This window comes from Dendrobium catenatum, unplaced genomic scaffold (assembly GCF_001605985.2).
Source record: "Dendrobium catenatum unplaced genomic scaffold, ASM160598v2 fragScaff_scaffold_390, whole genome shotgun sequence".
In the NCBI taxonomy this organism is placed as follows: Eukaryota; Viridiplantae; Streptophyta; class Magnoliopsida; order Asparagales; family Orchidaceae; genus Dendrobium; species Dendrobium catenatum.
Genome location: NW_021318852.1, coordinates 5,898,619 through 5,915,696, shown reverse-complemented (window position 1 = coordinate 5,915,696; position 17,078 = coordinate 5,898,619). Strand labels below are relative to the sequence as shown.

Genomic DNA, 17,078 nt, shown 5'->3' with positions numbered 1-17,078 from the left:
CAGTCACAGTCTCTAACGGATACCGCCGTATCACTCAATTCAGCTCGCGACGGCTGCGCCCCCGCCGTTAATGGTGGCATTGGACGCGGTGGGACCGGTGGCCAATCATAAAATTTGTTTGACGACCTAACGGCAGACCTAACGTGGACTTGAAAAAAGACTTTACTCTCTTGCTAACGACGTTTAAACGCAAACGACGTTATCGTATCACACAGACGCCGTCCAGAATCTGATCCCTTGTGTCTCCTTCCCATAAAGTCTTGGCGTCTTCTCGCTGGTGAGCTGAGCGAAGAAGTGGAGAGAGAAGAGAGAGAGCGGAAAGTATCTCCATTACGGTCTACTACATTTTCACCGCCTAACTAGCGGGGGATAGTGGAGGGGAAAGGAGAGGGAAGAGTGAAGGCCTTTTTCATTTGGAAGCAGTCTCAAGAGGAGAAGAAAGATTTCGGCAACTGCGGTGGATTTTTGAGTTAGGTGAAACAATCTGGTTATCTTCCTTTTTGTTCTATATCGTAGCGGGTTTCTGCTATGACTATGTTTTTAATCCGTTTGTTGACATGCTTTTTATGCAGATCTTTAAATTTTATCCCCTCTAGTTTAAATGATTTTTGTTGCTGCAGTTTTTGTTCTCCGATCATGGGATTTTAGTGCTTTTGACAATCATTTTTTCTTGTTTTTCTCAGATCTGACTGATTTAGGTACCAGCGTTGAAATTATTTTTTATTTGAAGCGATTTTCTTCTCGTGCGCAGTTTTTCTTAGTATTTTCTTTTCTTCGGTTTGCTTCTGTAAGTATGTAGATCAATGTGTAACAGTGTAAATGATCAACACTGATGTAACATATGCTTCAGGATGATCATGTCGATTCTTTGTCTATCATAATTTATCGTTTTAAACTGTTTAAGGCCACGAAAATTTTCTTGTTGGTAGTTTACTATTTGTGAGAGATTCTTCTAAACGATTTACCTTGATTTTTTCTACTTTATTGGGTTTTGATATAAATGAAGTTCTCTCAGCGATGGCATCTATGGGGTAATATTTTCTCATGCCCCACGTTTCTGTTTGTGATGCTTTTCTCCTTTTTAGGTTTTTTTTTGTCTCTATAATTTCCTGATCTGCGTTTTTCTTCCTATTTTTACAAATCGTCTTGATTTGACGGAAAACATAATAAAGGCTTTTTTGTTTATATGTTTTTTATGTTTTTTCTTTTTGTGGAGTTTGATGCTTTGTCATGGGATTTTTCCATATATTTTTGCTCGTGTACTTTTCCATCTAATTTCATTTCCATTGAGACTCATGCCATAAGTAGTTTAGCGTATTATATTTTTTTTAGTGTTCTTCAGCTGGAGATTGTTGAAGTTAGGGTTACGATCTATCATTCATAATGTCTATATATTTATGTATATATATATATATTTTAACTTTTTCCTTGTGATTAGAAGCGTCATTCGGTAAGGTAAGATGATAGACTTAGCTTTTCTCTTGTTGCTGCTGCTGCATTATTTTTTTACCCTTTTATTTGATGTTTGTTGATATGCCTTGTTAAGTTGCTGATTATTATTAGCCCTTCTTTTTAACACAACTGAAACAAAAAATCAATTAGATGCCTGTTTCCTATTTTTTTGAATAATTTTTTGGTACATTTTATGCTGCAATATGCTTTAATGATTTTATGGCATGGTAGGATTTGTATTTTCTGCGGTCATCATTGTCTTAGTGCATGCTATTTTAGACTTTTGTTAGTTCATACTGATAAAATAGTAACTAAAATTTCTGGCTGTTTTTCAATCAGATGAAGCCAAATCATGCAGATATGAGTTACTATATTAGTATTCATTAATTGTAGTTTCTGTTTTAGGGTAAGGCTGCCTGTTCCCCACATATGCCCATTATGCTAATTTATGGAGTCTCAGGGTCTGTTTGGAAGGCCTTTTCACTACTTAGCTTATCAGATCGCAGCTTCACCTTTGCTTGGCTATTATCTTTGCTTGTTTTCACAAATTTTGCGGTTAGAAGCTGTAAGAATGCTGCATTCCAAAATTTTCAAAACGAAGAACATTTAATTATTTATTAAATAATAGTTTAAAAGTTTGCTTTCTTTTCAGCATCTCTATAATCATCTTTACCCATGGATATTTATGCGGCTGCTGCAGCAAATGCTATGATTATGAACTCTTGTTTCATTCTGAGTTGTTGTCTCTTAGTGGAGCATTAATTACTGATCTCTATTGCATCATACCAATCATATTATTCAAAAGTTCCTGATCTTAGATTCTATAGATTTTACTTTGATCGGTTTTTAAACAGAACTTGATTCATTTCCTGGTTTTATATTTGCAGGGTGTTAACATGGTTAGAAAGAGACGAACTGATCTTCCTGGTTCTGGTGATGGTACTGGTGCCAATGAGGGCTCAGGATCTCAAAATCCTGGTGGTGGTCGAAGAGATGGAGCTCAAACTTCAACAGCTTCACAGCAACAGGGTGGAACTCATCATTCTCCAGCCCCACAGCAATTGGGTGGAGCTCAACACTCTCAAGCTGCACGACAGCAGGGTGGAGGAGCTGGAAGGGGATGGGGTCCTGGTGGCCAACAACAGTTAGGGGGACGAGGTGGGGGTCATTACCAGGGTCGTGGTGGGGGTCAACACCAGGGTCGTGGTGGTGGACAGCCCTCTCGTGGCGGAATGGTCCAGCAGCAACCTCCTCAGATGGAGTACCAGCATTATGGTGGGCCACATGGTAGAGGTGAAACCCAGCAGCAGCATGGTGGCCGCAGAGCTGCTGCACATGCACCAGCTGGGCAAGGAGTTGCCCCATCTGCAGCCGAATCATCTAGGCTGCCGCTTCCCGAGCTGCACCAAGCAACACTAGCTCAATGCCAAGCTGCACCTGGTTCTTTGTCAGAGGCAAGCTCATCAAGCACTGATGTATCTCTGACGGAGCGGGTTCAACACCTTTCTCTGCAGGCCGAACCCTCAGCTAGTAAGGGTATTGTTCCAGTTTCGAGCAAAACAATGAGATTCCCATTGCGCCCAGGCAAAGGCAGTTATGGTACCAAGTGTGTGGTTAAGGCTAACCATTTCTTTGCGGAGCTTCCTAACAAGGATCTTCATCAATATGATGTGTGTTCTTTTTCTATTTTGATTTCAAAAATTGGAAATTATAATCACACTTCTACTCCAAATATTAATTGAGAAGTCCTTTCCGTTTGAAATACCCATCATTGTTACTGCTTTTATTTTAATAGGTTTCAATTACACCTGAAGTTACCTCACGTGGTGTAAACCGAGCTGTGATGGAAGAGCTGGTAAGGGTGTTTAGAGAGTCCCATTTGGGTGGCCGACTTCCAGCATATGATGGCAGAAAGAGCCTTTATACGGCTGGACCTCTTCCATTTAGTTCTAATGAATTTCAGGTAACACTAGTTGATGAAGATGATGGAACTGGGGCTGAAAGGTACCTTTAATGCATTGTAACCTGTTTTTGTTCTGATTTTGCTTATTGTAACTGTGCTGATATGACATCATATTTTTGGTTCAGGCGACATAGGAATTTCAGAATTGTTATAAAATTAGCTGCTCGTGCTGATCTTCATCATCTGGGAATGTTTTTGGCTGGAAGGCAAGCAGATGCTCCTCAGGAAGCTCTTCAAGTTCTTGATATTGTGCTGCGTGAGTTGCCCACTGCTAGGTAATTATCTTTTTTTCAAGTTGCTTTTATTCCTTATTATGACATTCCATTGTAGTATATGTTTAAGAAGATTATTGTACTGTTAACCATAGGTATTCTCCTGTTGGGCGATCTTTTTACTCTCCCAATCTTGGTCGGAGACAACCACTTGGTGAAGGTTTAGAAAGTTGGCGTGGATTTTATCAAAGCATCAGGCCGACACAGATGGGCTTGTCATTGAATATTGGTATTATTAGATTTTTTTTAAAACATTTTGTATTTTGCTTCTTAGGATGAGTTGCTTTGTGTGGTTTCATTTGTATGGACTTTGGAAATTAAGGAACATGCGGTTTGTGTTATTTATTAGTTACCTGATTTTTTGTCTTCTTATGAAGAGTTTTTCTTTCTGCTATTTTATTAACATCTGATAAATGTTAGCTTGTTACACATATTGGACGTCTTTTGTGGATACTGTTTTTTAAGCATGAAGATTATATAATAGTGCTGCTTGACTTTCTGGGTAATTAACTAGTTCATTCAATCATTTCCTCAATGTTAACTTTGATGTTATTCAGTCTTGTTTGAGAATGTATCTTTCTGATTAGGTTTTTGATTGAATATTTTCCAATCTGCATTCTCTTTATAGAACGTGGTCCTCATAAATTTTGAAGCATAATTTAACTGCTTTTAAGGAATATTTCTTCTATTGATACTTTTATTGCATAATGCACATTGACTGTTTTGTTAGGCATTATTGATTTTTGTTTGGTTCAGCTGCTATTTAAGCACATCTGAACTTGATTGTAGATTGTTACTTATTTCACATTTTGAATTCTTCTTTAAAATTGGACTGTCAGCAAATAAAGCACATTTTTTAATGGTAGTGCTGCATATGAACTCTGATAATTTTCATATAAGCTATTATTTTTTATTTGATTTGATGTTTGTTGAAGTATGTTGTACTAGGCACGCTTCCTGATTTGTGTTTCAATTGGAAATTTCCAGTATGTATGAGTTATTTTGAATGTGTCCCACTAATTCAAGCACAATATGATATGGAAGGCAGATGAAAATATGTTTTTATCATAAGTAAGCTGCATATTCGGTGCTAATTTTCACAGCTTTTTGCGGTTTACTATGTTTTCTTATTAATTAGTGTTATTGGCACTTCGATAAAACTTTATCAAATACTGCCTACAACTTGCTTGGACGGATGTTTTGTTCTGCTCTTTCTACCTTATTTTTCTGAACTGAAATTTATTTCCTGTTTGACCATAATTTCTCTCATACAGATATGTCATCCACTGCATTCATTGAACCACTGCCAGTCATCGACTTTGTAAATCAGCTTCTCAATAGGGATGTTAGGGATGTTCTATCTAGACCATTGTCAGACTCAGATCGTGTCAAGGTGAGTTACCACAGTTTCTTGATGAATTTAGGTTTATTCTAGTGGGGTATTTGAAAGTCTTTTTTTTTTCAGTCTTCATATTTGCTTGTCTTGGGTGGATTCTTACAATAGATGGGTTCACTTGTTAATGCTTTGGCCAGCCTACTTTTGTTTTGTGTGAACAATAGAAGTAATTGTATGGCAGGCTTTTGGTTTTAACCTTTAACCACTGTGAGAAAAAGATTTAGCTCTATGAAATCTTAGAAACCATCAGTTTTATTCCAGCGGGGTATGTGACTTTATAATTTTCATAATGTTCATATTTTGGGTGGATTCTTTCAAATATCAATAGATGGAGATATCTTTTATTTTATTTTAATTTTGAGCAATAAAAATAGTTATAAGGCATTCGGTTTAAACATTATGAGAAAAAATTAAGCTCTATATAAAATCATACAAATTCTCTTTGAATGTTTGTTGAGATGGCTTTCTCACAAATGGCTTTTGTAAATATGAGCTTTTCTATTTAATCAATAAGTTTTTTTTTTAATTAGTTTAATTACTTGTCTCTTGGTGTTTAGTAATTTTTTATTTGATATAAAAATGATAAAAAAAATGTTACCAATGGTCTCAAGATTAATGAACATATGATAAAACTAGTTTAAATTATATGTCAATATTATTTTAGATTTAATTTTTATTTTAAGAATTTATTCTGATTTATTTTCTATTTTGCAATTCATTAATTGTTATTATTTATATTAATATCACATACACAATAATTTTTTATCACATTTACAGCAAATTTTTAACTTCTACAGCAATTTTATCAAACAATTGTCAATTAGAACTTTTATAACAAGTTGAGCAATACTTTTATCAAATAATTATTTGCTTGCTCTGCAATATGAGTATAGCGTGGCATAGCTCAAAATAGCAATACCGAACGGAGCCTAAGCATCCTGTTGATGCGGCTTTCATATGTTTTTCAAGACATTATTATTATTTTTTTTAAATTTATAATTATTTGTAAAGATGCTTTTTTTGTGTTTATGTAGTTATGCTTTATGTTAGTTTTGTTGTGTTGTAGTGTTTATGTGGTTATCTATGATGCACGGACACGGACACGACACGGACACGGGACGGCTTTTTTTGAAAATATAGGACACGGGTACGGCGCGGACACGACAATACATTTTTTTATATAGTGTATATATTAATGTAATATCATATTAAAAATGACAAACAATAATAAATGAATGACATGATAATTTGTCTAGTTTATAATATAAAATATTTAGTACACAATATCTAGTACAACTACAAAAATAAAAGCAAATAATCACTTACTACAACATCAAACATTCAAGCTTCAACTACTAGGATTAGCTTTAGAGGTTTGTTTTTGGCCTTCAATATCATCATCATTGAATATCACTACTTTCAACTCTGGTTCAACAAGAGAAAGATTTGTAATTGTGCAAAAAGAGAGGAGATGAAAATACCTTCACTGCCAAAGAGAAATGAATATGAGAATATTCGATGAATGGATATTAAATGCAGATGTTGATTTGGTTGTTGTGGATATGAAATAAGAAATTTTAGTTTAAATCTCGCCAAATATAAGAAATTATATTTTTAAAAAATTATAACATATTTAAGATACGCGTGTCGGACACGCGTGTCCAATTTGTTTTTAATATTTTTTTAATCGGACACGTGTCGGAGGAGTGTCGGACGAGTGTCGTGTCGGACACGGTGTCGGACACTGCACGCCTCTTTGAAGAGAAGTGTCGGTGCATCATAGGTGGTTATGTTCCTGTTAATTTTTGTTTACTTTGAAAATATCTTTCAAGATGTAAGCAACAGGATCTTTATGCTTGTCCTTTATATGAATAATTTCTCTATTTTATTTCGGCTTCTTTTTTTTTGCTAATCCTTACTGAAAAATTAATATTGCAACGTTTTACACATTTATTTTTATATAAAATCCATGTTCGTATTATATGCATGTTTTATTTCTCATTCAGATCAAGAAGGCTCTAAGAGGCGTGAAGGTTGAGGTTACACATAGGGGTAATATGCGCAGAAAGTATCGTATATCTGGTTTAACGTCACAGGCAACAAGAGAGTTGACGTATGCTTCTTTTTAGATATATTCTTCATATTTGCTTCATAGTATTTATTTTATTATTATTTTTATATTTTATTCTGTTATTAATGTTTATTTGTAATCATTTTATTTTGGTCTTGATAGTTTTCCTGTTGATGAGAGAGGTACAATGAAGTCGGTGGTGCAATATTTTCAAGAGACTTATGGTTTCACCATCCAGCATACTAATTGGCCTTGCCTACAAGTTGGCAATCAACAGAGGCCAAATTATTTGCCTATGGAGGTGTGTTCTTCTGTTTGTCTTTACGGTCTTGTCTTTATTACTCTTGAAATCCTTGGACCTCAGGTATTCTTAATGAAGAGCGTCAGATATTAGTTGTTTGTTCTGGATATATTGATTAGAAAGGGAGCTTAATGTTGGATAGATTTTGGTAGATATTCCTGAGAATGGCTCCATATGAAATGAACCACATAAGAGCAAATGGTAGATATGAAGAACAGGCTGTTTCTAAAGTCTTGTTCTTTAAAGTTTAAATGTGGTGCTTGCTAGGAAGACTTCAGGAGGTGGCTCTATCGTGCCTGGTATCCATAAATCTAAATTATAGATTGGCTCTATTTTTTTGAAAGTTGTCGGAGAGCACCAGTTTGGAATGCCCTAAAATCACCAATTTTAAACAGCCTCCTCCCCAGAAATTATAGTTTAAAAAAAAAATTGCCTGTTTTTTCAGGTGTGCAAGATTGTAGAAGGACAGAGATATTCGAAGAGGTTGAATGAAAGACAAATAACTGCTCTTCTTAAGGTTACTTGCCAACGTCCAAATGACCGTGAGCGTGATATTATCCAGGTAAAGTAGTTTTTTTTACAAAGTTAATTTCACAGAAGTACTATACTTTTTTTTGCTTTACTAGAACTGTTGGTTTTTCACAAAACGTATTATTTATTTATTTTTAATGAATACCATACCTTCTGCAGACTGTTCATCACAATGCATATGATGAGGATCCATATGCCAGGGAGTTTGGAATTAGAATCAGTGATAAACTTGCTTCTGTTGAAGCACGCATTCTGCCTCCCCCTTGGGTATGTAAAATTGCTCTATTTTCTTTTATGAAATTCTTTGACTTTTTTCTCAGTCTTTAAAACTATCTGCCGTTACTTTTGCAGCTGAAATACCACGAAACCGGTCGGGAGAAGGATTGCCTACCGATAGTGGGCCAGTGGAATATGAGAAATAAGGTGCTTATGTGAAACTACTAGCGGAATGCATGACATGCAATTTTAGTTTAACTTTTTGTTATTATTATATGCGTTATAAGAGGTCACAAGGATTGCAAGCAAAGAATGCTGTCATTAGAAGTTTATAACATTAGTTCGTTTTTTTCTAGATTCCTTGAACCTGAATGTAGCACATGTTATATACTTGTTTGACTTGTTATATTTAAACTTTAGAAAATCCATATCTGGGATTTATGATGTCATATTTTTTATTTAGTCAATAACTTCCATCCCAATTTCTTGGTTTGACTTTGTAATCCACATTCTCCAAGAATGTTTTTTCAATTAAGTGTGATATGTGCTGTGTTAACTTTATTTGCAAAATACTTCATCAAAGCGTTTTCTTCCTAATATATTTTCATTAATTTAATTTTATCTATTTAAATTAGTTATGCTTATACTGTTCATATTAGCTTATTCAAATCATTTTAAGTGGATTAAGGCTATACTTTGTGATGTTTTTGTGTTTGTGTTTAAAAACAGCATTAGTTTTTTTTTTAAATAACGTGCTAGTTGCCTGTTCAAATTCTAATTTTATGAAGTTGAAAATATTTTTCTCATTATTATGGGTTTGGTTGGCATTTCAATTTTATTTTGTTTCTTTTTTTGACCTTTTTCATGCATATAGATAGTCAACTTTTGATGCAGTAACATAGATGAAGGGCACGATTAAGCCATTTAATTCTTGAAGTCTACTAACTTAAGAATTGAACTTACATGTCAGTGTATGCTTTAGCTAAAACTAGAAGTCAGACTTGATGAATTATGATTAATATAAATAAGTTAAGTTAATTAGTTAGTAATTTGCTAAAAGCTATGTATTAAATGAAAATAATTTTTAAGCTCATGAGAGATAATTTAGGTTAATTAGCTATTCAATATTCAATAATGTCTATAAATATACAAAAAAATCCACATCTAGTTATTTGGTCTTTGTTTATAGATTTATAGATCCTTTGATATGATTCAATGGGTATGGTTTTGATCTTTTACTCCTGAAAATCTTGTTCTTTCTTGAAAACCTTTTTTGTTTTTAAACATAATTTTACTTTAAGGAAAAAAAAAACAAACATAATTTACTTTAATACGAATGATTTTTCTTAAAAATAGTTTTTCTTTGGAGTCCAGGCTAATTGTCTGTAAAAATTGTAATTTTACGTAAGTTTTAAAAAATTTCTCATTAATATGGGTCTGGTTAGCATTTCAATCTTTTTTTTTTTAAATAATTTGAGCTTTTTCATGTGTATGTAGAAAAAACTCAACTTATGTAGTGACACAGACGAAGGTCATGGATTTAGGGATTTAATTCTTGGTGTACGAACATTTTAGGACTCTAATCTACATTTCAGGTCAAGCTTTAATTAATTAAAAAACTAAATGGCGGATTTGTTGAATTAAGTGATTAATATTAATAAATTAAGCTTAATTTCTAATTATTTATACTAAATTGACCTAATTTGTAAGTTCATTAGGGATAATTTAGGCCAATTAGTTATCCAATAATATCTATAAATACACTAATAAAGTCCAATGTTCTGATATGTTGCAATTGTATAGTTTGATCTTTTACTCTTGAAAATCTTGCTTTTTCTAGAAAATATTGTTTATTGACATAAACTATTTTTTCTTCAATGTTAACGCATTTAGTTTTATTTATAAACTTGTGGTCCCCACCTAGCTGGTTATATCCCCTTGCCTTTTTATTCATGCCCATGTTATTTTGTTTTTCCATCTTCGTTTCCCTTTTCGTCAATTAAGGAGGGAGGGGGATGTAAATGAGCTGCTCATTGTTCAGTTTTGTTTATTTAATTTCTTCATTTTATGTGTTTGATTTGTGTTTGTTAATATTAGATACTTCTCTGTTTGGGTTTTTTTTTTCCCAATACTCTTGTTATTTTGTTTTTCCATCTTTGTTTACTTTTTTGTCTATTAGGAGGGGGTTGTAAATGAGTTGCCCGTGGGTCTTTTTTTATTTTTTAAATATTTGTGTTTGATTAATGGTGGTTGATATTTGATATTTTTTGTTTTTCTTTGGCTCATTATTTTTGAAGCTTGATAGGATGACCCAAAAATGAGCTGCACATGGTTCAGTTTTGTTTATTTAATTTTTTCATTGTTTGTGTTTGATTAGTGTTTGTTAATATTAGATATTTCTCTGTTTCGGTTTGGCTGATTATTTTTTAAGGTGGATTTTAACTTAAAATAGAATTACAAAAATAACATATGTTGGATTTGGACATGAGTTTTTCTGACAACAATATGTTCAGATCCTTCAAAACGCTATGTTTGATGTGAGCATGCATGCATGTAGCAATTTATGTATGTATGTATTTATATATATGTGCCCCGATACAACAATTTGTTCAAATCCTCGGCTCTATTTTTGATGCATGCAGTTTTTTTTAAATAATATTTGTGTTTGATTAATGTTGTTGATATTTTATAATTTTTTGTTTGACTTTTAATAGGACACAATGGAGAAAAAGGATTGATGTAGTCGACCCCACGTAGTGGGATAAAGGCTTGATGTTGTTGTTGTTGTTTGGCTCGTTATTTTTTAAGCTTGATAGGATGACCCAAAAAAGTTGGATATGAAGTGTAGTCTTTTTCATACAAGAACTTGTTTAAATCCCTTATCCCCTATGTTTGATGTATGTATGGATGGATCTATATATCTTTGAGCATCTATGAAGTGGAAACAATATTATGTATGGATGACAGACACTTATCCGACACAATATTTTAATTTATATTGAAAATATTATATATATATATATCGTAGTTTAGCAATTTAAGTAGTTATGAAATGAATTTATATACTACACTAGTCTCACCGTAATAAACGGCTTTCATGTCCATTCTGATATAGTTGCATCAAGATATCTTCGCATTTTTTTTAATTATCATTCATGATTTTGTCTCAAATGCGTGTGTCCATTAATTGTTTTTATGTTTTAATCGAACACAGAGATGGTGTGTCTAACACTTGTCAGACATGTTAGGCAAGTGCACGTGCTCTGAACATGTTTAAGATTGTACATATAATGCGTGTGTCCGCTATTTATTACAAAGAACGGTGCATCAGATGTTTGCATGTATGTGTATATGTATGGCTGTGTGTGTGCATGAAAATATGTATGGATAACGAGCTTTTGCAAGTTATGTTTATATTTGATTCTTCACTTAATGAATGAGTCTAAATTGAGCTGTTTCTGATTTGCTCCGGGCTATACACCTTGTTTAAGTGATGAATTACTTTAGTTACAAAATTTGGAATGTTTTTTCCGACCATGCATGTATCCTTTTCGTTTGATGCTGTTACTTTTGGGTGTAGAAAATAGTATTTATGAATGCATACATGCATGTATATATACGTATGAATGTTTGTGTGCATGCAACGTATGCATGCATAATGAACTTGAATATTATGTTTCTATCTACCTCCGTATTTAATGATTGAGCTTGACAGGAGCTGTTTCTGGTTTGCTATGGGCCATATATCTTATTAAGTGATGAATTATTTCGTTTCTAAATTTGGAATGCTTTTTTCCAACTATGCATGTCCCTTTTTTCTTTGTTGATTATTCTAGTTCATTTGGCGCAGAAAATGGTAAATGGTGGGAGGGTTAGCAACTGGTCTTGCATCAATTTTGTCCGGAATATACAAGAAAATGTTACTCATAAATTCTGCAAAGAGCTAGCTGAGATGTGCCATACGTCTGGAATGGTATTTATTAGTTATTAATTCTTGTAGGAGATTTCTTTCTTTAATCTTCTTATGATTTCTCAAATTAGTTGTGTATATTTTTTATAATATTGCAGGAATTTGCTTCCGAACCTGTAATTCCTCCATCGTTTGCACGGCCTGATCAAGTTGAAAGAGCATTGAAATCACACCATCATGATGCAATGACTATACTGCATAAGCAGCACAAGGAGCTTGATTTACTTATTGTGATATTGCCTGACAATAATGGTTCTCTCTATGGTAAGTAAATCTATCTCTTCTTGCTTTTAGTGTTGCCCTTTGTGTACATCTTGATTTATGATTGTTTACTTCCTGCAGGGGATTTGAAGCGTATATGTGAGACTGAGCTTGGGTTAGTTTCACAATGTTGTTTAGCTAGGCATGTATATAAGCTGAACAAACAGTACCTAGCCAATGTTGCTCTGAAGATAAATGTGAAGGTCTGCAGGTTTAATAATTTAGAGCTTTGTATGTCATGCCTTTTTAATTGTAACTTGAGTAAAATCAATTTTGATTTGTAGGTTGGAGGCCGAAATACTGTGCTTGTGGATGCTATATCTAGACGAATACCTTTGGTCAGTGACAGGCCTACTATCATATTTGGCGCTGATGTGACACATCCTCACCCTGGGGAAGACTCTAGCCCATCAATTGCTGCTGTGAGTTTGTCTATGATTTTAAAACTGCTAGCCGGGACTTGTGACTCCTAGTTTTACCTAACAATTTTTGTGTCATCTTTATTATATTGCAGGTTGTGGCTTCTCAAGACTGGCCCGAGATAACCAAATATGCAGGGTTGGTTTGTGCTCAGGCTCATCGCCAGGAACTTATTCAGGACTTGTTTAAAATTGAACAGGATCCAAGGCGTGGTAATATCCCTGGCGGCATGATTAGGTGCGTTTTTCTTCTAATGACTTCCTTCTTGCTTTTGATACCCTTGTCACTGAATGTTGTATATTGGCATACATTTTCAGGGAACTACTTATTTCGTTTAAAAGGGCAACAGGAGACAAGCCTCAAAGGATAATTTTTTACAGGTCCTGTGAATCAGAATTTTACCTCTACATGCTTGCCGATTTTGTGTTTCATCCAATCATTTGAATCTTTTCGCTTCTTTCATCGCAGAGATGGTGTGAGCGAGGGACAATTTTATCAGGTTCTCTTGTACGAACTTGATGCGATAAGAAAGGTACATGCTTTCATAGTTCTATACATACTGAACGGGCTTCCAGCGGCTTACAATGCCTTCACCACAGCTATTCGAGCATCTCTTCATCCAATCTCACTCGATGACCTCTACTCTTTGTTATGCAGCGAGGAAATCAACATACAACATCGCCTGCTCAAAGACAATCCCAGCTCGGACACTCTTGCCATGTTCTCTAACCGCAACGCCTCTGTTCAATGGAAAACTACCAAGAACCGGGGCAAGAACTATGCTCCTCGCAGCCAACAACAGCCCGATCATTCCTCATCTGCCAAGAACACTTCTGCGAGACCAAACTGCCAAATATGTGGAAAAACAGGGCATACGGCTCTCAATTGTTGGCATCGGTGCAACCTTAACTATGCACCTCCATCCAATCCCAAAGCCCTTACGGTGCAACAACAATTCTCCTCAACAAATGACTGGATCTTGGACAGCGGCGCCTCGTCGCACCTAACAGCAGACGTTTCCAATCTTCAACAGCCAACTCCATATCAGGGGAATGACACCGTCTCTCTCGCCAACGGACAGCATTTGCCAATCCACAACTCGGGACAAGGAATTTTACCCTTGCCCGAGTCGAATCGTAAGCTCAATTTAAACAATATTTTACATGTTCCAAAACTCTCTCACAATCTCTTGTCTGTCTCTCAGTTGGCCTCAGATAACGATATTTCAATTTGCTTTCAAGCTAACGATTTCTTTATAAAGGATCGACAACGCAACTCCACCCTTCTACACGGTCAGAAGCACAATGGTCTCTACCGTCTCAAGGCTCGTACAGCACCTGACCGGACTGCTCTCACGGCAACCGCGTCCACCTCCACCCCGTGGCACTCAAGACTCGGGCATCCTTCGGACTCTGTTTTTACAGAATTAGCAAAACTTGTAACATACATTCATAAAGATAGCTCCTACTCTCCTCCGTGTATCTCTTGTCAAATTTCTAAATGCCACAAATTACCGTTTTCCCGTAGCCTTTCCTCAAGCACGAAACCATTTCAACTCGTGCACTCTGATGTTTGGGGGCTGGCCCCGATTACTTCAATGAACGGATCTCGTTTTTACATAACTTTCATCGATGATTTTTCACGATTTTGTTGGTTATATATTTTGAATTCTAAAGACGAAGCACTAATCAAATTTCAACAGTTTTACAAATTAATCAAAACCACGTTCAATACTGCGGTTAACACCCTTCGGACAGACGGCGGCGGTGAATTCACAAGTCACTCCTTCCGCAAATTTCTCTCCCACAAAGGCATTCAACACCACATCACTTGTCCGCACACGCCAGAACAAAACGGCGTCGCAGAAAGGAAGAATAGGCGTCTTCTTGAAATAACCCGGGCACTACTGCATGCCTCCGGTCTTCCTAACAACTTCTGGGCCGAAGCCGTCTCCACGGCCAACTATCTTATCAACAGACTACCAAGCTCGGCCATCACCAACGTCACCCCCTACTACCGTCTCTACGGAACTCAAGCCAACTACGACCATCTTCGTACATTTGGCTGCCTCTGTTTTCCTTGGACACGCCCATATGCCCCAAACAAACTTGCACCAAGATCATCGATCTGTGTCTTCCTCGGGTATTCGTCACAACACAAGGGGTATCGATGTCTTGACATCAATACCAAGTGCATTTATATCTCTCGCCATGTGACGTTCCACGAAGACCAATTTCCGTATAAACAGCTACTCCATGATACTCCAGCTACCAACAGCAACCCCTATACCACTCCTCTCACACTACTTCCTACATCAACGTTCAGGATTCAGCCACAAGATCATATCAAATATAGCTCTCCTCCAGTATCTACGCCATCACCGAATACCTTGGAGGTACCTCCCGAACCAGTCTTGCCGCCCGACAGTCGACCTCTGCCAATTCACCCAATGCAGACAAGACTTCGATCAGGTATCACAAAACCAAAACAGATTTTCGACCTCTCTGCTACAATCACATCAGAACACTCTCCAACAATCCGGTGTTTCACGCATGCACCAAACACATTGAGATCGACTACCATTTCATCAGTGGGCATATTCAACAAGGCGACATTCATATCGCTCACATCAGCTCGACGGATCAAATCGCCGACATCCTCACCAAGTCACTTCCACTCAAACAGTTTCAAACCCTTCGTCACAAATTGACCATTCGATCACCGAATGATCAATTTGAGGGGGACTCTTAAGGAGTTTGAACTGACCGTTATGTTTACCGTTATTTTACTTCTTCTAGAAGCTGCATCTTCTTGTATCTATTAGCTCTATTTAAACACTTGTAAATCTCCCGCTTAGTTAATGAAATTTATTCTCTGTTCTCCAAACACAATCCGTCTCCTTCTCTCTTCATCCCGTCTGCTCTCTCCTCCCTGAACGGGATTTCATATGCATCCGGTCGGAGGACGTAATAATTGTTCATCAAGGCGAGTCATTTGAGTGAGTCTTATCATGCAAAAATGTTCAGAATTTAGAATCGAGACCATCGAAAGCCATTGGTCGGGTCTTTGATGTCTTTCTGATATGTTTTGTGCATATGGTCACTTTAAAGTAGGGAAGGCTGCTCACAAGTTCGCAATCAAAAAAATCTCAATATCAAAAGCTCTTCTTCAGATGAGAGCTGCAATCAAAACCCTAGTTCGCTTAAGTCTTAATGATCCATACTTGGAGTGATAAGTCATCAGTAAAGAAAGAGAGAAGGCATGAAGATGTTTGACATGCATCGGCTATGTTAGAATGCGAATGGGCTCGATCAAATCATTTTGATGATTGATATAATGCATCGGCGCAAAATTTTATGATAGTCAAAATTGTACATATGAAAAATTGATGCATCTTTAATGGCCACGATGCAACTCGCGGAATTCAATTTGGAGATCAATGAATAAACAAAGTGGAGAGTGACTCAATTTAATGTTACATGTACCCATGCAAAGCATGAATGATAGATTTTTTAATATAAAAATTTAAATTTTTATACTAGAAAGTTGTTTTAAGAAGTAACAAAAAAACGAGTTTGGAACAACTATTTTATCGTTCTAAAGCAACTTTTTAGTACAAATTTTATTGAACAAAAATATTTTTTTACTAGAAAGCCGTAAGAAACCTGTCCCAAATCAAGCCTAAGGCTTCGTGCTTTGCTTTTAGACCGCATGCAATTACAACATTTTGTTTGACTACTATTTTTTTTTTGTTGCTTAAAAAAAAAATCTACTAAAAAGCTCCTTTCTACTTTAGTTTTAAAAAATTATTTTCTCTATAGCACATTTACGAAATAATAAAAAATCTATCTCAAATAATTTCTAAAATTTTGGTTAGAACAATTTTTTTATTATTATACTTTTTAAATAAAAATCATAATTTATATTTTATCATTAATTTTTTATTACTTTCAATTATTTTTTTTACAAAACTACCTTCTATAATAAAATTTTTTACAAACATATGGCCGCCAATGGATAATAAATTGATGACTTTCATGGTCGCCAATGACAGCCGATGTTGAGTGAAGGCTGACAAGACCATTTAAATGGGAAGACAAAATGGTCTCTGTTGCAAGCAAAAAAAAAAACCATTTAAATGGGAAAAAAAAATGTCTCTTTTTTAAAAAAAAAAAAAAAAAAAATTCTTAGTTTGCAAGGATTTGAACAGGCGGATTGAGTAGTG

At 35.4% G+C, this 17,078-nt stretch overlaps 1 protein-coding gene across 1 annotated transcript; it reads left to right on the top strand.

The window, feature by feature from the left end:
* Positions 1-277: 277 nt before the first annotated feature.
* LOC110097550 (protein argonaute 1A-like) lies at positions 278-16,085 on the top strand. The gene is made up of 19 exons (XM_020823990.2): positions 278-469; positions 2,340-3,122; positions 3,248-3,456; positions 3,541-3,690; positions 3,783-3,916; positions 4,962-5,080; positions 7,090-7,196; positions 7,317-7,455; positions 7,901-8,017; positions 8,146-8,253; positions 8,338-8,409; positions 12,053-12,175; positions 12,271-12,436; positions 12,515-12,636; positions 12,718-12,855; positions 12,948-13,090; positions 13,171-13,233; positions 13,322-15,324; positions 15,967-16,085. Exons 2-19 carry the CDS (start codon positions 2,349-2,351, stop codon positions 16,083-16,085), a joined length of 4,806 nt encoding a protein of 1,601 aa, XP_020679649.1. The 5' UTR covers positions 278-469; positions 2,340-2,348.
* Positions 16,086-17,078: the final 993 nt, after the last annotated feature.